At 60.1% G+C, this 22,059-nt stretch overlaps 1 protein-coding gene across 1 annotated transcript in view; it reads right to left on the reverse strand.

Moving 5' to 3' along the window:
* Positions 1–10,185: 10,185 nt before the first annotated feature.
* The window catches only part of CSPG4 (chondroitin sulfate proteoglycan 4), a 38,921-nt gene continuing 27,047 nt past the window's right edge, over positions 10,186–22,059 (reverse strand). The window contains exons 4-10 of the mRNA XM_012735408.2: positions 21,431–21,913; positions 20,961–21,137; positions 19,130–19,328; positions 18,888–19,022; positions 18,577–18,743; positions 13,487–13,670; positions 10,186–13,197 (exon numbers count right to left, since the gene is read on the reverse strand). Of these exons, the coding sequence (XP_012590862.2) occupies positions 11,363–13,197; positions 13,487–13,670; positions 18,577–18,743; positions 18,888–19,022; positions 19,130–19,328; positions 20,961–21,137; positions 21,431–21,913 (3,180 nt within the window). The 3' untranslated portion in view covers positions 10,186–11,362. The remainder of the gene's footprint in view (positions 13,198–13,486; positions 13,671–18,576; positions 18,744–18,887; positions 19,023–19,129; positions 19,329–20,960; positions 21,138–21,430; positions 21,914–22,059) is intronic.

Genomic DNA, 22,059 nt, shown 5'->3' on the forward strand with positions numbered 1-22,059 from the left:
TCATCACTTGGTCTCAGTTTCCCCCAACGTCTTTCAAGTGAGGGCTGCCATGATTACTCAAGGCCACGTGTTCACAAGTGTGGACACTGTCGCTGCCCTGGTTAGGGTGTGTTCTCAAAGCCACAGAGACCAGCTAGGCAGGTGTGGGCCTAAGTGCACAACAGCTACCATTTTTTCAGTGCTACTATGTGCTGTGTCTGGACTAATTGCCTAACGCAAGTTACCTTATTGCCTATAACTTTCTGGAAGGTTAGAACTCCTGTTGGACATTTGGCAACAGATGGTGGCTAAGAGGCAATGAGCCCCTGAGTGACTGGCAGCTGCCGCGTGGCAGCCCCAGGCAGAGGCCCGCCTGCATGCACCTGCCCTTTCCACTGTTCCAGGCTGCCTCTCAAAGGCTGCCAGGCTGGGCAGGGCTGGGCCACTGTCCTGCCGCAGTGTGAACGCAGGGGTGCTGGGAATTGAGGGCAGTGGGCACGCAGGTGGCAGGTATTGTGCAGAGGGGCCGTGCGCCTTCAAGCCAGCAGGCGAAAGGGCAGAGGGCTTGGCCCACAGAGAGTGCCGAGTCAATGTTTGTGGAGTGATATGTTCCGTAGGGCCTCAGGCTTGGGTGTTGGAGCAGGGCCTGGTCACAAAGGAGAAAGTGTGCGCGTCCCCGAGGTGGTGCTTGGTGCTTGCAGTCCCTCGGCCACACGAGCTTCTCCCAGTGTCCCCGCCTGTGAAAGGCGCCTGCTGCCCTGAAACTCGGGCTTGGCCTTGGACTCACACCTGGCTCCTCTCTTTCTCTCCTGCTCCACATCCTACCCGTGAGCAAAGCCTTGTTAGCGCCTCGAAAGAGACCCCAATCTGACACTCTCACCACCTTACTACCTGGGTCCCAACTTCTAGGCTTGCCCAGGCTGTTGCAGTAGCCCCCGAGCTGCCCTTCTGCTCCCTGATGGTCTAACAGGAGCCATGGTGGCTTTATTTTATTTTATTTTTTTTTTGAGACAGAGTCTCACTCTGTTGTCTGGGCTAGAGTGCCATGGCATCAGCCTAGCTCACAGCAGCCTCAAACTCCTGGGCTCAAGTGATCCTCCTGCCTCAGCCTCCCGAGTAGCTGGGACTATAGGCATGTGCCACCATGCCCGGCTAATTTTTTCTATATATATATTAGTTGGCCAATTAATTTCTTTCTATTTATAGTAGAGACGGGGTCTTGCTCTTGCTCAGGCTGGTTTTGAACTCCTGACCTCGAGCAATCCGCCTGCCTCGCCCTCCCCGAGTGCTAGGATTACAGGTGTGAGCCACTGCAGCCTGCCCATGCTGTTTCTATCTATATAACAGCTTGTCCCGTGGAAGAGAGGATGCTGGAACAGGCTGGACTTTCTTGCAAGCTCAGAAAAGTTATGTTTGAAATGTGTCTGTCTCTGGTGTGCCTCCCTTCAGGGGAGTCGGTGTCTGTCCCTCTGGCTCACTGCTGTAGCCTAGCACAGGGCCTGGCTTCCAGCAGGTGACTCAGAGGTTTGCACGGCTGTGTCTGCAGGTCTCTGGGGTGGATATGTGGGTAGGTTCCAGTTTACACCCGTCCACCGCTGTGTCAGTGTCTGCACATACCTGTGTGCACGGCTGCATGTGGCAGTCCTTGAATCTGCGTGTGTTTGCATGTGTGTGTTGCCACAGCAGCTGGTGGCTGAATGCGTGCCTCTTCCCTGATGTCATCTCCCACACCCACCAGGCCCCAGTGACTCGTTCTGGTAAGTATTTCCCTCTTTTTCAGTAAGGCTGGGGATGTGAAGGGGTGGAAGATGGGTGCGTGCCAGTCCCTGCTCAGCCCTCTGGAGGGGCCAGAGAGCCCCTTCCTGCCCTTCCTCGACTGGCAGCAGGCCGTGCTGTCCCTGCCAGCAGAGCAGCAGCCTCCCCCCTCCTTGGCCTTGAAGCCCAGCGGGTCGGGCTGGCATTGGCTGGGTGGGGTGTGGGGTAGGTATTTAGGAGGGGTAGTGCTGTCCCATCCTGGCCAGCCCTTAAGGCTCCTAGGGGAACTATTGGGTAGTTGGCACCCAGCTGCCACTCAAGCTGGGGCCACCTGGGCACAGAAGTCTGGCCTGGAGGCTCAGCTACTCCTCCACTCTCCCTCCCAGGTCTGCATCTTAGAGGGTTGGCCCTGGAGGTGGGCAGGGCTGGGGGACCCCACCCTCAGCCAGGGCCAGGCTCATAACCTGGCTCCTCCCTGTCAGGGAGTGGCTTCTCTCAGCCTGCTCCCAGCGCCCATCTGCTGGGTGGGCCGTCTCACCATGCTGTGGCACAGCTCCATCCTCCCCTACCCTCCTGCTCTGCCTCGCCCAGCACTCCTACTTCTTCCAGCCCAGCCCAGACAGCCCGCCCTCCCACCCTGCCCACCTCCACCTGGGCAACGGTTTGTGGGGCTCCTCCCGCCTCCCTCTTGGGTCCCTGTGACCAAGCCCTCTCCAAGGTAGGCCAGATAGTCCCCACCCACCTCAGGGAGAGTCCCTCGATCAGCAGATCAGCAGATCAGTGGGGTGGGGATGGAGGAAGGAAGGTCAGAGTGGGGCTGCCAGCTTCTCCCACCCAGAACTTGGTCCCCTGCTGAGCACCCCACTCCCACCTCAGCCCAGCAAAGGAGAGTGCCCTCCTGTTCCTCTTGGCCAGATGGGGACGGCATGCATTTGGCCTTCTGCAAGGATTGAGCATTTGCCAGGCACTGTGATGGCTGCAATAAGTTATGATAATAACAATAATGTCAGCTTCTACCATTTATTCAGCACTACATACAATATGCCAGACCCATACCCTGGGCCTGTCGATAATAACCATTACAAGAGCACTGTTAACAACGTCAACATTTATCGAGCATTTACTGTGTGCAAGAAGCTGTTCTAAAAGCTTTGCCGTAACACTGAGCATTTGAAAAGAAGCCTTGGTCAGTTGTACTGTTTTGATAGATCTTAACTCAAGCAGAGGGTAGGAGCTGGGCTGGGCCTCTGGCCAGCACATGCCGTGGATGCTGGTAGGGACAGGAAATGGGCAGAAATGAAGACAGGAGGCTGGACTCTAGGCAGAAAGCAGGCACTGAGCTCCCAAGCCTGGCTCCATATTTTCTGGGCCAATGATCCCCTCTCGAGTTAGAACAGGTGGACTTGTATTTAATATAAGCTCAAGAGTGGACAGTCACTGCCTCTGCCTGCCCTCCTTCAATTCACAGATTCTGTCCCCAGATTCTGAGGTGCTTAGGGCAGATCATGGAGCAGAAGTCCTGGGGCCTAGAATATTCTTGGGGGCCCTGGGCCTTGCTCCAGCCACCCGTCTAGGTGCAACACTCACGAGGCAAACTTTTGGCAGGCTGACCCAGCAGAAGGGGCCCTTCTAGCCCGAGTCACTTCCTTCAGGAGTGCTCAGGCTCTGCCAGCCTCACTCACCTGCCTGCCTGCCCTGCAGCCCTTTAGGCCACCGCTAACCCAGGCTCCACCTTCCCAACAAGACTCAACAGGCTTCCCCTGCCGCACTCTGGTCCTTGGAGATCTTTGCCCTGCCCAGTGTGTCTGGCATCCCTGGCCCATTGCACTTGCCTTGATGTCTCCCTAGGGGCTGGGATCCCTCGGCAGGGACGGGTGTATCCTTGTTATCTGGAAGGGTTTCAAGCCTCCAGGAGGCCCAGCTCTGCAAGTGAATTGCTATGTGACTGTGGGTGAGTCACACCTCTTCTCTGGGCCTCTTAATTGCATGCAGGGTCCTCTGGGTGGGGGAGAGGGCACCCTTGCCTCTGCTCAGCTCCTTGCCCCTGCAGGTTGGATCAAGTGAACCCCTCGAGTGGTCAGCTGGCTGGTATGGGGGCCGTGAGCCTGGAGGTTCTGAGCAGGGGCTATCAGGGCAGGGGGGAGGCTGATGTGTGGAGGTTCTGGGTGTCTCCTCCTGCCCCATTTAATCACCTTGCTTCTATCTGTGGGTAGCTCCCATGCATGAATTGGTGAACATGTTCTGCCTGTAGGGTTCTGAGCAGATTAGACACCAGGTGTCTGGGTAGGAGAGAGCCATGGGTAAGTGGGGAGGGAGGGTGGTGTGAGCTCTGAAGAGTCTGGCAGGGACAGATCAAACCTGCCCCATAGAAACTCAGGGCCTGGGGCTGGGCACAGTGGCTCACCCCTGTAATCGTAGCAGCCTGGGAGGCCAAGGTGGGAAGATTGCTTGAACTCAGGAATTTGAGACCAGCCTGAGCAAGAGTAAGACCCGGTCTCTACTAAAAGTAGAAAAAAATTAGCCAGGCATGGTAGCCAGCACCTGTAGTCCCAGTTACTCAGGAGGCTGAGGCAGGAGGATCACTTCAACCTGAGAGTTTGAGGTTGCTGTGAACTAGACTGACGCCAGGGGACTCTACCCAGGGTGACAAAGTGAGACTCTGTCACACACACACACACACACACACACACACACACACACACACACACACACACACACACAAAGAAACTCAAGGCCTGGGGCCAGGCCTGCTGGGCCTGGCAAAGATCTGGGGACCAGAGCAGCAGTTGGGAGCCCAACCCGCACCTCCGGGGATATAGGGAGCCTGGAATGGGTGTCCAGGAGGGGAGGTCTGCGTGGTCTAAGGCCTCTTGCGTGCAGGCATCTCCGTGGGGAGGGAGGTGCTATGTTCTGGCAGGACGTGTTTCCTGAACATCTACTACGTGTCTAGCCCTGGGCACAGCTGTGCTGGGCCAGGCTGGACATGGCCCTGGGGCATGTAGAATGAAACAGTGTTTACTATATGGGGTGTGCAGGGCTGAGGCCTTCACCCAGCATTCCTTCCAGGAGGCAGAACCCGGGAAGCCAACCCCCTCCTTCCTGACTAGGCCTGGGTCCCCCCTCCTTCCTGACTAGGCCTGGGCTCCCCCCTCCTTCCTGACTAGGCCTGGGTCCCCCCTCCTTCCTGACTAGGCCTGGGCTCCCCACTCCTTCCTGACTAGGCCTGGGCTCCCCACTCCTTCCTGACTAGGCCTGGGCTCCCCCCTCCTTCCTGACTAGGCCTGGGTCCCCCCTCCTTCCTGACTAGGCCTGGGCTCCCCACTCCTTCCTGACTAGGCCTGGGCTCCCCACTCCTTCCTGACTAGGCCTGGGCTCCCCCCTCCTTCCTGACTAGGCCTGGGTCCCCCCTCCTTCCTGACTAGGCCTGGGCTCCCCACTCCTTCCTGACTAGGCCTGGGCTCCCCCCTCCTTCCTGACTAGGCCTGGGTCCCCCCTCCTTCCTGACTAGGCCTGGGCTCCCCCCTCCTTCCTGACTAGGCCTGGGTCCCCCCTCCTTCCTGACTAGGCCTGGGCTCCCCCCTCCTTCCTGACTAGGCCTGGGTCCCCCCTCCTTCCTGACTAGGCCTGGGTCCCCCCTCCTTCCTGACTAGACCTGGGCTCCCCCCTCCTTCCTGACTAGGCCTGGGTCCCCCCTCCTTCCTGACTAGGCCTGGGTCCCCCCTCCTTCCTGACTAGGCCTGGGTCCCCACTCCTTCCTGACTAGGCCTGGGTCCCCCCTCCTTCCTGACTAGGCCTGGGTCCCCCCTCCTTCCTGACTAGGCCTGGGCTCCCCCCTCCTTCCTGACTAGGCCTGGGTCCCCCCTCCTTCCTGACTAGGCCTGGGCTCCCCCCTCCTTCCTGACTAGGCCTGGGTCCCCACTCCTTCCTGACTAGGCCTGGGCTCCCCACTCCTTCCTGACTAGGCCTGGGCTCCCCCCTCCTTCCTGACTAGGCCTGGGTCCCCCCTCCTTCCTGACTAGGCCTGGGCTCCCCCCTCCTTCCTGACTAGGCCTGGGCTCCCCCCTCCTTCCTGACTAGGCCTGGGTGGGAGCCCAGCGGGTGGCTTCTTTCCCTTCTGGGGCTGCTGCTCCTCCATCCGGAGGCCCCAGGCCTGGTGCAAAGCTGACTGATGACCTTGGCCCACACCTCCCTTGGTTCCTCCCTCTGACAGGCGGGACCAGACAGGCAGGGCAGGGCTGGGAAGGGAAGGACCAGCTGGCTACAGAAGGCAGGAGGTGGCAGCTGCTGTCCTTCCCCTTCCTAGGACCTGCCTTTGGGAGGTAAGGGTGGGAGGGGCTATTTCCTGCAGACCCTAGGCCTGGCTGCCAGCCTTGCTCTCCCTCCTTTCCCTCTCTTGTCCTCATTGGAGGCCCCTGGAGCAGGAACCCACATCAGGATCCATGCCCCCAAGCCTGCAGAGGACGTGGGCTTCGCAAGAGGTGGGGGAGAAAGATAGACAACTCAAGTGGAAGACAAACTCTGGGACAGGGTCGTGGGGTCTGACCTCCCAGCTCAGCCACCAACTCACTGTGATCTTGGCCTGGGCGCTGCCTTTCCTGTCTCAGTTTCCCCTAATTAGGGGTTGAAGGAAGGGACTTAAGTCAGTGCATCTTAAATTTTACTGCGTAGTGTGTATTCTAATCACCTGGGGATCATATTAAAATGCCATCTGATCCAGCCAGTCTTGGGTAGGGCCTGAGGTTTTTCAGTTCCCAAGTAACACTGGAACTGCTGATCTGTGGACCCCACTTTGAGCAGCACAGACTCAGCGATCCCATCCAATCGAGTCTTCAAGCCCCAGAGACTGGGTCACTTGAGCCCTCAGACCTCACAGGGCATCAGAAGAAAGGCCTGGGATTAGCTGCGGGCCCTGGGCCAGCGGAGCTGGCAGCCTCAGTCTGGTGGGCAGGCAGCACCTCTGCCCCTGCTGAGGCTGTGTTTGGGTAAAAACGTCCCTTCTTGGTCACTGGTTGATTTAACCAAGGGCTGCTTCTATCTTTAGGGGCTCTCAGGACATCTGGAACATGAAGGAACTCAGCACAACCCACCGGTTTCCCTGGTGGCCACAGAAGATCCTCTGAGGGGCTGACGCCCTTTGTAGGGACAGCAGCCATTGGTCCAGCACTGTAATTGTTACTCTGGGAGTGGGAGCACAACTGGGACGTGGCTGCATATGCAGCTTGAGCTCGGCATGGCCCGGTCTTCCCTGAGAGGAGAAGGCGGACACAGGGCTAGCGGACCCTGCCACCGGCTTTCCCTTACTGCCCGCCCTCGCCGCTGGGGCGAGGCGCGTCACGGTGCAGCAGCCATTGGCACGTCTGGGGCTCTTCAGGAAGGGCCGGTGGATTCCTCTCTGCTTCTTCCACAGCGTTTTGGGCACAAAACCCCTCCTCAATGCCTGACCCATCTTAGTGGTAACTAACTATGAGAGGCCCTGGGGTAGGGTGGGGGCCGGGGAGAGAGGAGTCCGCTGGGTCTGGTTCCCCACCGTGGTTCCACCTTCTTGCCAGGCCTCCCTCACATGCCATGGCCAGGAGTGGGCCACCCAGCCAGAGAATGCTGGAGGTCTGCCCAGGTACCCCCACCCTTTGAAGATCCGGAATCTTCAGGGCCCAGAGGAAGGTGCTCGCACCCCTGGCAGTTCCCACTGGCTAGGAGAGGTCAGCGTGGGGTGGGGGTGCACTTCTCTGTTGCTATTGGAGGGTGGGTGCTCCAGCTCAGTGGGTCCGTAGCTGCCGTAGCAACCCCACTTAAAGGGCCAGCTTCTAGGATGAGAAGGGCTCAAAGGGAGCCCCTTCTTTAGCATAAGAGACATAAACCATTTAGCATGGTGGGCAGGGTTTCCAAGCTGGGAACCTGGGCCCCTCTGGCAAGCCCTACCCTGCCCCTCAGCTCACCCATGGGGTCATTTTCCAATTCTGCTAATGTCAGCTTAGGTCCCCTAATGGGCAGGGCCTCCTGGCCCCCTAACTCCACACAGCCAGCTCCTGGGACTGGAGGAGGGCCACAGACTTCTGAAGTTTGTGTTCCTGCCTGTGCACGTGCTACTCAGGCAGGTATTTATCTCCGTGTTGTGTGTCTGAAGGTCACGAGTGAAGCATACGTTGTGCATTTGTGCGTTAAGGAGGGCAGGAGCTCCCAAGCATTCCCGAACACTTGCACACAGGTTGCTGTTGTCTTTGGTAGACAGGAGGAACTGGCTCCTTAGAAGAAGGGGATGCTGAGTTATTTTATAAAGTGGACGACGACCCCCTTAAGCCTCAGGTGCGGATCTGCAGGGGGCAAGGGACTTACATAAATCAAGGCCCGCGTTTAGGTTGTGCTCCTGGCCCTGGCATGCATGAAAGACCCTTTTCCAGGTCCTAGCAGAACTGCTGGCACAAGGCCCTGGGTAGCAGCCCACTGTCCCACACAGGCTCAGAGGAGCAGGAGCTGTGTCAGCTGGTGCCAGCTCGGTGGGGGCAGGGCAGGCAGGCTGTGTGAACAGAGAGCATCGTCAGTCCTCTGGGGGAAATTGGAGATGAGGCCAGATCCTGCCCAGTGGGTCTGTCACCCTCTTCTCGGCTTACATTTCCAGGGAAACTGGTCGCCCTGGATGGAGATTGGCCCCAGATACCAGGGTCTCGAGGCTGCAGTCCTGCACTCCAGGGAGGGCCTGGGCAGAGTGTGGGGTATAGTGTGGAGATACCCTTGGCAGGGCCCCTGTGTGTGGCTGGCCTGGGGGCGCCAGAGAGACCAAGCTTATAAAAGGAATCTAGGGCTAGGACTTCAGGCTCAAGGTGTTTGGGATCTCTGGGGCCCTGGCCACTGCCCTGGGGAGCTGCACTGCTCAGTGTGGCAAGAAGAGCCTTGCTTGGCCCTGGTCTCAGCCACACCACCACTCACCACCTTCCGTGTGACCCTGGCGAGCCCGCTCCGCTCCCTGCCTGCTGGGCTCCCCCGGCCTTCTGTGGCCTGTCAGCAGTGATGAACCTGGGTTCCGGGCTTCCTTCCTGAAGCTTCCAAGAGTGGAGGAGCTGAGAGGCCAGAGGCTGAGAGGGTGTGGAGCAGGGGTCCTCAAACTACGGCCTGCGGGCCACATACAGCCCGCCGAGGACATTTATCTGGCTCACCAGGTGTTTTTGCCCCCACTGCTGCCTGTCCTGCTTAGCAGCCGCTCCGGGCCCACAATGCGCATGTGTGGAATGGGCGCCTCACTCTCCAACGGCCTCCACTGGTCTGAGGACAGTGAACTTCTCCCTGTTTAAAAAGTTTGAGGACCCCCGGTATAGAGGGTGTTGTGAGGAGGGTGGTCCAGGGCATGCCGCGGGAAGGGAGTCTCCTCTCTTGCTTTGGTTTCTGGTTCAGACGTCACAGATATGGGGCACAGCGGAGAGATGACTCTGGCCCCAGGTGCTGATCAGCTGCCCAAGGCTGGCTGGGGCTCCGCACTCCACAAGCCAGCTGTGCCCAAGCCCCAGTGCTCAGACGCCTCTGTGTTTCTCTCCTGACGGTTCCCACCTACTCCCAGGGCCGGGCATACTCTCTGGACCCGGACCCTGTCTCCATTGCCCCGAGCCCTACAGGACAGTGCCTCTCAAGGCCCATAGGACAGTGTCTCATAGAAAGGCCTCCTGGCCAGGCGCGGTGGCTCATGCCTGTAATCCTAGCACTTTGGGAGGCCGAGGTGGGAGGACTGCTTAAGGCCAGGAATTTGAGGTGAGCTATGACGACGCCATGGCACTCTAGCCTGGTCAACAGAGCAAGACTCTGTCTCAAAAAAAAAAAAAAAAAAACGGCCGGGCTCTGTGGCTCACGCCTGTAATCCTAGTTCTTGGGAGGCCGAGGCGGGCGGATTGCTCAAGGTCAGGAGTTCAAAACCAGCCTGAGCAAGAGCGAGACCCCGTCTCTACTATAAATAGAAAGAAATTAATTGGCCAACTGATATATATATAAAAAAATTAGCCGGGCATGGTGGCGCATGCCTGTAGTCCCAGCTACTCGGGAGGCTGAGGCAGAAGGATCACTCAAGCCCAGGAGTTTGAGGTTGGTGTGAGCTAGGCTGATGCCACGGCACTCACTCTAGCCTGGGCAACAAAGTGAGACTCTGTCTCAAAAAAAAAAAAAAAAAAAAAAAAAAAAGGCATTCTGGAGATGCCCTTGGTCTCATAACCTTTTTGTAACCAAATGATGGACTCTGAGGCCACTGACAGGGACATCCTCTGCCTCTGACAACACCTGTGGTCCTCCTTTTGGGAAGACCGGCAGAGGTCATCGTCCTTGTAAAGCCTCCAGCAGCCGAGGGAGTGGGGGGGGTGGCCTGTGGCGGCCTGGCCCCGGGATCCCAGAGTCTGCCCACTCTCCTCACCTTGCTGCTGCGGCCCCTTGAGAGGTGGGTGGGAAGGGACAGGGCTATGGAGGCCCAAACTCATGTTAAGAAATCCCTAACTGGGAGCATTTATATTTATTTTTTTCTCGAAGCTGCTTGCAGAGGACCTGGCCTGGCGACATCTCCCAGGACCGGCCCACTTACCCACACATTTGGGGCACAGGAGCGCCGCAGGCCCCGGAGATGGAGATGCAGGGCTTGCCTGGCCCGTTCATCCCGCTGGCCAAGGCTGGGCCGGATGGCTGACTCCAGGGAAGTGCAGGCCACGTGGACCAGGCTCAGCACATGGTTAGACACAAATAACACACAGCTGTCCAGAGCCTTCGAAGCACCGTTTATCTACGCTCCGTGGAGCCAAGTGTCCCCCGCTGCCAGCCCCTGGTCCCCAGGAGCACAGGCACTGCAGTGGCCCTCGGCCTGAGGCCCTCTGCCATCTCTGGCCCAGCTGCTCCGGGGCAGCCAACCCTTGCTTGCTTAGCCCTCAGCCCATGAAGGCGAGGCCCTGGGAATGAACTGGCTGCAGACCCTCCGCCACCCCACCCGCTAGGGGCTCCTTAGTCCTGGCTAGCTCAGCACCATGTTAAATAGCTTCCTTGCAACCCCTTTAAATAAGCCCGTCCCCCCGCAACCTACCCACCCTGCACCCTGAATATATTATTCTATTGGTTTATGCCTTCTAGAGAGTGGAGGGGCTCTGTCCTCCTGGCCTCTGCTCCAGGGAATACCATCTCCCTAACGAAACAGGGGAAGTTTTCTCTCAACCCTGGGGCAGAGACAAGGGGAGGCCTGGTTGGGGTAGAAAACCCAGGAGTCCCCCTGCTGTGTCCCTTACCCCCAGGGTGCTTTCTTCTCTTTGTTCTCTTAGCAGCCTGGGTCAGGTGTGACTTACCCAAGGTCACAGACCCAGGATCCAGAGTCCTGAGGCAGCTAGGAGGGTGCCCCGGTTCTGACAGTGCAAACCAACTCCAGGGCAGGAGGACTGAACTTAAGCCTGCCTCCTGCCTTGGCCCTGCGGTTCTCCAGGCCCAAGTGAACTGAGGAGGATTCCAGCTCTAGACTCCACGCTATCTGGGACTATCTCCCAGCACTCTCCACCCCTGCTCTCTCCAGGTCTCTCTTGCTCTGGGGGTACCGAGACAGCACCAGGGCAAGGAAGCAACAGGGCCAGGGTGTAGGCAAGCCTGTCCCTGGCCCGATTAGCATCTGGTCCCCGGCCGGGCCTCACACCCAGTATTGGCCGTTCTTGAGGGCAGGGTTGGGTGTCTTGCAGAACTGTAGCAGCTCTGGGTCAGGCTGGCCCCCCGGGGGTGGCGCCTGGCCAGGCACAGCTGTGAGCGGGATGGGCTGGCCAGGATCCACCTTGCGAAAGGTCTCAGTATCGCCGGCCAGGCCGTTGCGGGGCTTGGCGGTCAGGACCTGGACGTCGTGCTTGCCTGTCTTGTTGCGCTTTCGGAGGTAGAAAAGCAGGGGCACGATGAGTGCCAGGAGCAGGAGGATCAGGCACACAGGGATGATGACACTGAACATGTTGGCCTCGAGGAAGCCCAGGAAGCCTCCCCCGGCCAGAGTGGGCACAGGGCTGGACGCCGCCGGGCCTGGCTCGCCCGTGGGGCTGCTGCTCTCTGGCTTCCCTTCTTCCGTCCGAGCAGTCTCGGGGACACTGAGCAGGGCGACGCTGTAGGGCCGTGCTGCATCGTAAGGCTCAGTGGCAAAGTCCAGGGAGGCCACGGCAGGCGGGACTCCTGGTGCCCACAGCTCCAGAGTGAGGCTGTCACCTGCGGGGCCCGGGGCCCTGCCCTCTGGCCTGCCCACCTCCAGCCCCAGCCTCCCATCCTCCAGGTCCTGCTGAGTGAACTGCTCCACGGGCTGGCTGTGCCCAGGCTCCGTCCTGGCCCGGGGCACGCGGACCACACGGCCGTGCCGGGGTCCTGCCAGGAGCCGGAAGCGGGGCACGCTGCCCGTGCGGTTGGCCAGCTCGCCAGCATCCAGGACGGCGGGGTCCAGGCGCAGGGTGGCACCCTGGGGCCATGGCCCGCCTGCCTGTATGTGCAGCAAGGCCCTCACAGTGACGTTCACTATGGCCGATGCGTTGGCGCCCCTCGCCAGGGCCAGGACTCGGAAGTGGTCGTGAGAGGAGGAGAAGCTGGTGAAGGCAAAGACCACCTGGCCTTGGTCTACCTGCAGCTGGCTGAAGGCCGAGGCTGGCTGCCCGCCCACCAGGAGGTGGCCGTACCGCGGCCCCTGGGCAAGGCGGTATGCCGCGTCCGGCTCCTCCCGGTCTGAAACCACCTGGAGCTGCTGCCGACTCAGTGAGGAGCGCCCTAACGCTTGGGGCACTTCCAGGGGCGCCCGTAGCTGCACCTCGATGGCAGCTGGTAAGACGTCTACGGCCAGGGCCATGGGCAGGGGTGGGCTGGCGCCGTCAGACACGCTCAGCCGGAAGACGCCTGCCACGCTGCTCCCGTTGGCGACGAAGGCCAGCCGCCCCCCATCCACGTCGGCCTGCGTGAAGTGGGTCACGGGCCCAGGGCTGCCCCCCGCCAGTCTGAGGAAGCCATTGTGGGGCGCCCGCTGCACCTCGTACTCAATCTCCTCAGGGGCGGAGTCCGGGTCCACCACGCTCAGCTGGGCCCGGGAGACCAGGGCGCGGGAGCCTCGGGTGAGCCGGAGCGGGACAGAGGCCTGTGGCTGGGGTGGCCGCTCGTTCACATCCCGCACCGTGATGGTGAAATCCTCCGAGGTTTGGGGTCCTGCCGCAGAGGAGCCCGAGGGCCCCTGGAGGCGGGCACGGAAGCGGAAGCCGTCCTGCTGGGTGCCCCCGCCCCCGTGGGCGTATTCCAGCCGCCCAGCAGCCAGCTGGGACTGCAGGAAGTGGGGCTGCCCGGCGTGGAGGGGCTCCTCAGACACCAGCAGCTGGCCCCGCGTGGGGAACTGCGTGACCTGGAAGAGCACATCGTGCTCTGGGCGCTGGGGCGAGGGAACACTGGCCAGGAGGTTGGAGGCATCGAGGGCGGCCACGGTGATCTTGGCCCGCTGGCCCTCGGGGACCCAGAGACCTGGGGGTGAGACGAGAACTATGAAGGTCCAGTCCATGGACTCTGACAAGGGGACCCCTGGGCAGGAGTGTGCTCCCCCCCAGGCCAGGTGCTCCAGCTGGGGCTCAGAGTCCCCAAGAGGATAAGGACTGTGTCACCCCTCTGATCTCAAAGCCTCCCGCCCACCCTTCTGTGACCTCCCAGGGGGTCCTGGGGCTGAGACAGGAGCTGCTGGCCTGGTCTTGTGTCCCTTCCTCTGTGGGCCTCTCCCAGTGTCCCCCCAACCTTGCCAGCTTGTCACGCAGTTCACCTTTGTTCCTCCACAGGCGGCTGGGGCGCTGGGGACAGGCAGCCTCAAAAGACACAGCCACAGCAAGGGTGACGGCCACACTGGGGGCAGGGGGTGAGGACAGCTGGAGCTCTAGGGCATCATGGGCCTCCCAGAAGGGCTCAGGGGGCATCTTGTGCTCATACAGAACATTCCCAGCATACACCTGAAGGGAGATAGCATTGTTGGGGTGAGAGGCAGGTGCAGCCTGGGGTGCCCAGGAGCCCACCCCCAGGAGGGCACCGGCACTGGGTGCTCTTGTCTCCCCAGTACCCCTCAGTGCCTAGTCTCCCTCCTGGCTCTCCTGGCTGTTCCCAGGTCTGTGTGTGTGACCCACTTTCTTCCTCACCAGCCCAGTGGGTCACCACTAGGCAGTCGTGTGGCAGCACAGAGCTGGGCTCTGTAGCCAAATGCCTGGGTTCAAACCCCAGCCCTGCCCCTCAGGCAAAGCGGCCACCGGGGAATGTGGAGATCTAGCCATGCCCCTGTCTAAAGCAAGCCCTTCCTCATACGCACTGCAACCCATCCCCTCTGGCCTGCTGAACACACCACCGCTACATCTCACTTTTTGCTCCTATGGTGTCAGTTTCCCCCCAGAATGAATCATTCCTTTCTCTATGCAACTATGCTGTTCTTTCTCTGACTTAAAGAAGAAACTGGCCAGGCGTGGCGGCTCATGCCTGTAATCCTAGCACTTCGGGACGCCAGGCGGGCAGATCGCTCAAAGGCAGGAGTTTGAAACCAGCCAGAGCAAGAGCGAGACCCCGTCTCTACTAAAAATAGAAAGAAATTAATTGACCAACTAAAATATATATAGAAAAAATTAGCCAGGCATGGTGGCGCATGCCTGTAGTCCCAGCTACTTGGGGGGCTGAGTCAGGAGGATTGCTTGAGTCCAGGAGTTTGAGGTTGCTGTGAGCTAGGGTGACACCATGGCACTCTAGCCCAAGCAACAGAGTGAGACTCTGTCTCAAAAATAAAAATAAAATAAAAAAGAAGGAACTTTTTGTTTTGTCGGACAGAGTCTCGCTCTCTTACCCAGGCTGGAGTGCTGTAGTGTCATCATAGCTCACTGCAACCTCCAACTCATGAGCTCAAGTGATCAGCCTCAGCCTCCCTAGTAGCTGGGACTACAGGATGAGCCATGACATCCACCTAACTTTTCTACTTTTACTAGAGATGGGGTCTTGCTCTTGTTTAGGCTGGTCTCAAACTCCTGAGCTCAAGCAATCCTCCTGCCTCGGCCTCCCAGAGTGCTGGGACTACAGGCGCGAGCCAAGCACCTGGACTGAAGGGAATATTCTTGACTTCACTTTCTCCACTAGCACCCCCCTACTTTGCTTCTCTATGCAGCAAAACTCCAGAAAGAATAGTCTGCGCTCTCCCCCCATGTGTCCTCAGCTCTCTCTGCCCAGAATTTTGCTCCCATGACGTCACCAAAACTGTTCTCGCCAAGCGCACCGAGGGCCTCGTGCGTTGGATCGAGGGGTGTGTTCCCAGGCCTCTCCCTCACCTGCCAGCTGCATTGGCACCACGGGCACTCCCTCCTCCAAGAGAGCTGGGGTATTCCACTCCAGCTACTCACACTCCCTTGCTGGTTTCCCTCTTCTCCACAGAGCCTTAGGGCTTGGTCTTTACACCCCATTCTGTCTACAGGCACCCCGATGGGCTCTCATTCCGTCTCCTGGCCTCAATGCCCGCGGTGCTGAAGAGCCCTGGTTGGTAGCCCTAACCCAGACTGCTCCCCTGAGCCCCAGACTGGAGTTTCCGCCTGCTCCCTTGACAGCTCCGTGTGATGTGTAACGGACTCTCAAACCCAACCTGCCCGCCTCCTGCAGTCGTCCCACTTCTGATGAGGGCAGCTCTGCTCCTCCGTGGCTCAGGGCAAAGCCCTGGAGTCATCCTTGACCATGGCATCTTGTGCCTAGATTAGTCCATTGGCCTCTAACGGGGTTCCAGCTTCACCCCCTGCCCCTATAGTTTGTACTTTTTTTTTTTTTTTTTTGAGATAGGGTCTCACTCTGTTGCCCAGGCTAGAGTGCAGTGGCATCATCATAGCTCACTGCAGCCTCAGAAACCTGGGCTCAAGGGATCCTCTCGTCTTAGCCTCCCAAAGTGCTAGGATTATAGGCGTGAGCCACTGAGCCCGGCCTGCAGTTTGTTCTTAACATGGAAGCCAGAGTGAGCCTTTTTAAATATAAGGTTATGTCGCTCTTTTGCTCAAATACTGCAGTGTCTCACCATTTGACCCCTCAGGCCCTGACTTGACCCTGTTACCCCTGCAACCTCAATTGTATGCATGTTAAACAGCGAGGAATATTCTTCACTTCCATAAAGAAATGTGTTCTCCCCACTCCTAATTGAAATGTGTCCTCTTGGCTTATCTTCTGTTTTCCCCTTTTAGGAAACATAGGGAACTATTTTTCTTCTCATAGAAAAACAGGACTTGTGCAACAGTGAGATGGAGACGGACGGGGTCTCGGTGTGTGGCAGGCCAGGGCCAGTAGGGCGGTGAACCGGGAGCAGAGCCCAGTCTGAAGGGGAGCAGAGGCCAGGTGTGGCGACTCACGCCTGTGATCCCAGGGCTTTGGGAGGCCAAGGTGGGAGGATCACTTGAGACCAGGAGTTCAAGACCAGCGGGGCAACATAGTGAGACCCTGTATCTCAAAACCAACCAACCAAACAAACAAACAAAAAACACGAGCTGGGCATGGTGGTGTGGTGGCCTGTAGTCCCAGCTACTTGGGAGGCGGAGGTGGGGGGATTGCTTGAACCCAGGAATTCGAGGCTGTAGTGAGCTATGACTGCATCACTGCACTGCAGCCTGGGTGACAGAGCAACACCTTGTCTAAGAAAAATAAAATAAATAAATACATGGAAGCTAAACATGTGTACCCCCATAATATGCTGAAATAAAAATAATAAATAAATAAATAAAACAAAACAAGAAACAGAGGCGGTAGAGGCTGGGGGGCAGTACTTGCTGTGAAGGAAGTGGCTGCTTCTCAGCTCTTTGCTGTCAAAGGGAACATAGGCCCTTTAAGAAAATAGGAATTGGTAGAATTGAGAAGTCCAGGTGAAAAAAAAAGAAAAAGGAAGTAAAATATATTTTTTTTAAATAAAAAAAAATATAGGAATTGGGTTTTTTGTGAAATCTCCCAAAGGTTACATGTTGACAATTGAAAAATACCAATTGCCTTTTGCAGGCCAAATAAAACGCATCTGAGGACCTGGCCCAGAAGGACTGCAGGACTGTCAGTGCAACCTCAAGCCCAGGCTGAAGGGTGGGCAGGAAGGAAACAGACCCCAGCAGTGGGGTGGGAGCTATAGGCCTGGCTCAGGAGCCTCGTGGGTGGGAGGTGTCCAGTGGGGAGGGAGGTGAGGTGGGGCAGGCCCTGTGCTCGGGGCAGGCTGAAAGGAGCCCTGGACCAGCAGTCAGAAGGCACAGTCCTGCTTGGCCTCTCACTCGCCACGTGCTCTGGATAAGCACATGTTATCTGACCTCTGCGAGCCTCGAGCCTCGGTTTCCTTATCGGCACCATGGGGACACCTGGTCCCTACCCTGCCGCGCTCAGAGCACTGTGGGACAGTGTACCCTCTCCCTGAGCCGGGGAGGCTGTCTCTGTCACATAGCCTCTTCCCAGCCTCTCTGGATGGCCATTTAGCCTAGCCCTTCACAAGCCGGGCTGTGGGGGCAGCTCTGAGTTACGTGGGACAGTTGGGTGGGGAGGGTTGCTGACGGCCCAGTCCTGTACCCTCCCCTTCTCGGCCCTTGGATGACAGAGGCCCCCAGAGACTCAGGGTGCGCAGCTGCTGTAGCCGCCAGCCTGCCGGGTATTTCTTTGTGGGGACTGGGCAGAAAGGGGCCCCAGCAAGAGAACACAGAGCCCAGGCCTGAGAGGTGTTGATGCGAGAGGCCCGACACTCTATCCCCCTGGTCAAAGCCTCCTCTCCCAGACGTCCGTCCGCATGCTCCCAGCCAGAGCCACCTGCTGGGCGAGGGGACTCTGGCCTTGCTTGCTGAGGTGCTTCTCAGGAGGGCGTGAGCACTGACCACTGGGGTGGTGAGGGAAGGGGTGTGCCAGGCGCAGGACGTCTGACGGGGGAGAGAAGTTGGAAGGGATCTGGGGGTGGGTGCTGCCGTTTTCCAGGGCCAAAGTGGGCCACTCCAGAGGTTCTTGGAGCAGAGCCACAGTGCTGTGGCTCCGAGTGGCACGACCAGCCCTGCCTCCAGGGAGCCCTCCCCAGCCAGAACCGGGTCTGGGTGCCCGCGCGGCCCCTCGGCTAGTGCACCGGCTGCACCGCCTGCGCAGGAGAGCCCACGGAAGGCCTGTCCTTCTCTGCCCTGTCCTGGGATAACTCCTGCTCTGCCTGCAGGGGAAGCCAAGGCTGTCCTGGCACTCATGGTGCCTTACTTAGAAGAGGTGCTCATTTAACGGCTGCTGGCCCCACTGGCACAGTCAGCACAGAGAGCCAGCGATCCGGCAGCCTTGCCGTCAGCCGTACCCATGGAGAGAGCTCTGGTGCACCCTGGTGGCCTCTGGTGTGCTCTGGGACACTGTGTCCTGAAGCTGCGGTGACACATGAACGGTGGCTTCACCCCCTTGGCCTACTCGGCTGCCTCTGTCTGCTCCCCTGCTCCCAGGACCTGCCCTGCTCTTGCTCGCACCTGACCACCTGACTGAGGCCCAGCCTTGGGTGCTGCGCGCCAGCCCCTCGCAGCGCGCACCGCGCATTACCAGCTGCTGGGGCGCCACTAGTGCCTTCACACAGGCGCACAACTGCCCTTTCCAGCGCCTCGGGTTGGCTACAGCTTGTTTCTAGAAGCCACGCCCCAGGTCTTGATCCCTGACCTCTTGTGCCCTTCTCCCTCCCTCCGCCTGGAGCACTGAGCTCCCCCTTGCCCTGCCAGCCCGGCAGCTCCTGGAGGAAAGTGCACACACGGCAGCCTGGGGAGCGCCTGCTGCCAGCGACACTGGAGCTGGGGCCGTGTCCACGTGTATGCCCGTTGTCACGGCAGGCACCGGAGGCCAGGTGGAGTCTGAGCCGTGGCTGCAGAGCTGGGCCCTTACCTCGGCCTGAGTGAAGTTCACCAGGGCCGCCTCTGTGCTGTCGTGCTGGGCGTGCAGCAGCCGCCCCAGCTGGGGGCCCCGCTCCACACTGTAGAGCAGGCGGTGGGGGTCGGTGCCCGCGCTGGAGCTGGCTCTCAGGCTCTGGCTGCTGAGCTGCTGCACGGACCCTGAAAGAGGCAGAAGGGACCTGTCAGCCTGTGACCAGGAGCCAGGGCAGGCACGCAAGTGCAGAGAGGCAGCGTGACCTTGGTGTGCCCCCCCAGCTCTGCCCCACTACCTGGCACACAGGAACCAGTCCTTGGCAGACCCACCTGGGCACACCGTCAGGGTCCGGCTGCCCTCCAGCAAGAGGAGCACTTGCTTCTGGGCCAGCACTCGGAAGAAGTGTCCTGGGGAGACGTGCTCCCCGTCAGAGAGGCTGAAGCGGAAGCCGCCATCCAGGGCTCCTGGGGACGGAGGCAGGGGAGCTGGGTCCCGCTGGCCGAGAGGGCTCCCCACCCTCAGGGCATCCCTTGGGGCCACAGGAATCCGCACGCCACCTCCCGGCACCCACCTCCGTGGGAGAACAGCACCAGCCCGCCGTCCAGCTGCGCCTGTGTGAAGCTGCGGACCTCAGTGCCTGGCGCCACCCGCAGCGCCACTTGCCCGTTGCTGGGCTGCTCGATGGTGTAGACCAGGTCCTCGGGCCCCGAGTCGCCATCTGTGCCCCCGAGGGCCTCCTTAGGGATGGGCACAGTGGCCCCCTCCCACATCTGGGGACACAGGCCCGTGAAGTTTCTGTCCCCACCACATTCGCCCGCCCCTCACTCCCTGGCCCTGGGGCCACTGTCAGGGCTCCGACCCTGCTGCAGCTGGGCCCTCAGCGGGCATGGAGGCCAGGCCGTCCTGCTGCAGCTGGGCCCTCAGTGGGCATGGAGGCCAGGCCGTCCTGTTGCAGCTGGGCCCTCAGCGGGCATGGAGGCCAGGCCGTCCTGCTGCAGCTGGGCCCTCAGCGGGCATGGAGGCCAGGCCATCCCTGCAGCTCTGGCCCTCAGCGGGCATGGAGGCCAGGCCGTCCTGTTGCAGCTGGGCCCTCAGCGGGCATGGAGGCCAGGCCGTCCTGCTGCAGCTGGGCCCTCAGCGGGCATGGAGGCCAGGCCGTCCCTGCTGCAGCTGGGCCCTTAGCCCTGCTCCTGCCTGCCGCCTGCCCCATTCCTGCTGTCCCTCAAGGCCAGCTCATGCCCCCCAGGAAGGCCACAGCTCTCACCCTTGCCCCAGAACCCTGCGCTGCCAACAGGGCTGCGGAATCTGGCTCTGCCTGCTGGTGGGGCGGGATCTCCCTCTGACCCCCATGGCGCTAGGCAGGGCTGGGCATGTGACGGGACAGTTATTTTTGGCTTGCCCAGGGTACTTAGAAATGGGCTCTTCCCGGCTTCCCAGGGGCAGCAGCGGGCACGGAGAGGCCGAGGGCCGGCCCATGTCCCTCCCGAGTGAGAGTGGAGGGGCCCCTCAGGCCTCCCCCTGGGCAGCAGGGGTCCCGGCACATGTCCTGCGGGCTCAGCGACTTGCGGGCAGTGTTGGGAAAGGGCTCCCCTCCCTGGCCAGGCAGAGCCCTGGAAAGGGGGCTATAGGTGGCGGGCCGGGTGTCAGCACAAAGTTCCGGGAACGAACGTGGGTGGATGGCACCACCTGGTGGCCGAGTCACCACATGGCAGGCCAGGCCTGTGTCCCACTCTTCTGCCGCCTCCCCACCACCAGGCTGGCCCCTATACCACCTACGTCTCCCAGCACCCCATGTCAGAGACAGCCACGTCGGCCCTCTTCTGGAACCTTCTGTGGCTCCTACTGACCAGGAGGACACACCCTAGAAGCTGGCAAAGTACTGCCATGTGGCCTTGGTCAAGCCGCACCCTTTCTGTTCCTCCAGTGAGTACTTTTGTGACAGTGATGAAGTTCTGTCCCCTGTCTGGGCCTCAATTTCTACCTCTGACGACTGGGGCACCTCTGTTCTGCTGCTATACAAGGCGCAGGAGCTCAGGGGCCAAGCTGGGACGTCACTTGTTGGGGGTGAGGGTGGGAAGTTTAACTGGTCCCTGTCTGTCGCCCACCCTTGAGGGCTGTGAGAAGCTCTGTCAAGCGTGGTGGCCGGAGCCGCAGGAAGGGCTCCCGCTGCAGGTGGGCAGGGAACGGCTTCCTGCTGCACTTCCAAGCCCTAACAGCACCCTATCTGTGTTCTGTCTGCAGTGCAATACCACACCTCTCCTTCCAACAACCTTGTGAGGCATGTGGCAGTGTCCCCATTTTGCAGAGGAGGAAACTGAGGCTCAGAGAACAGGCACTATGTGCAGGGAAGGAGGGTATCTGGCCTCTGTCTGGGAGCAGAGAGGTCGCAGGGATGCTCTTACCTGCAGGCCTGTGTTTGTGGTGAGGACAGGGGGCTGGTCGTTCACGGGCAGGACGGTGACAGTGAAGGCCACGGGCTGGCTCTGGCGGCCCATCTCTGAGGCGTTAGCCACCAGGACGAAGCTGTCCGTCCCTGTCTCGCTCCCATCATGCACGTAGTGGATCCGCTGCTCTTCCACCTAAAGCGGCCCGGGCGGCAGTCAGGCCTGCAGCAAGGCCCCACGCCTGCCTGTGGGTGCTGGAGGCGCTGGCCCCTCAGAACTGCAGTTTCCGTTAGTGCAAACTGGGAACCACCAGTTCCGTCTCCCAGAGGGGTTGTGAGGAAGAAATGAGGTCAGGTATTTAAAGCAGAGGCGCTCCCCCGATGCGGCCCCCCGCCTCCTCTCTGTGCATACCCGAGCCTGGAAGGCCCCAGGGCCCCCACCCTGTCCCCAAGCTGGGGCGCAGGCCCAGTGCTCCCGGACGGCTGTACCTCTCTCCAGGAGAAGGTGCCAAGGGCCCCATCTTGAGGTCCTTCTTCTCTTCGCAGGGCCCCATGTCGGGGTGGCTCTAGCACCTGCAGGGCGAGGCCCGGCAGAGTGGGGAAGTAGGGCCCGGTGACACGGAGCAGCGGCGGGGCCAGGGTGCAGTTGCCACCCTCGGGGACGCTGAAGTTCTGGGCCTCCAGTGGGATGGCAGCAGGCAGCACCTGCAGCTCCACTCGGATGCCTTCCAGGGGAGCACCCAGGCCCGATGCCACAGCCAGTGAGAAGGCGTCACTCCAGGCCTCGGGGTGGGAGTGCAGGTACAGGACCCTGCCCGAGTCCACCGCCTCCTGGGAGAAGCTCTGCACGGGGTCCAGGCTGGGCGGCGTACCTGCCGAGGCGCCGCGGGACATCATCACCAGGTAGCCGGCACTCGGTGGGCTCTTCACTGAGAACACGATGTCTGCTGGTGGCACTGCCTCCTGGGCTGCCTGAGAACAGAGGGTCCCAGGCACTCACGGGGTCACAGAGAGGGCCACTGTGAGCAGCCAGAACAGGCTCAATCTCCACACCCCTCCTTCCCCCAGACACTACTGCTCTCTTAGACACACAAGCACACATGCAGGTTCACACACAT

Source organism: Microcebus murinus, chromosome 6 (genome assembly GCF_040939455.1).
Source record: "Microcebus murinus isolate Inina chromosome 6, M.murinus_Inina_mat1.0, whole genome shotgun sequence".
NCBI classification, from domain to species: Eukaryota; Metazoa; Chordata; class Mammalia; order Primates; family Cheirogaleidae; genus Microcebus; species Microcebus murinus.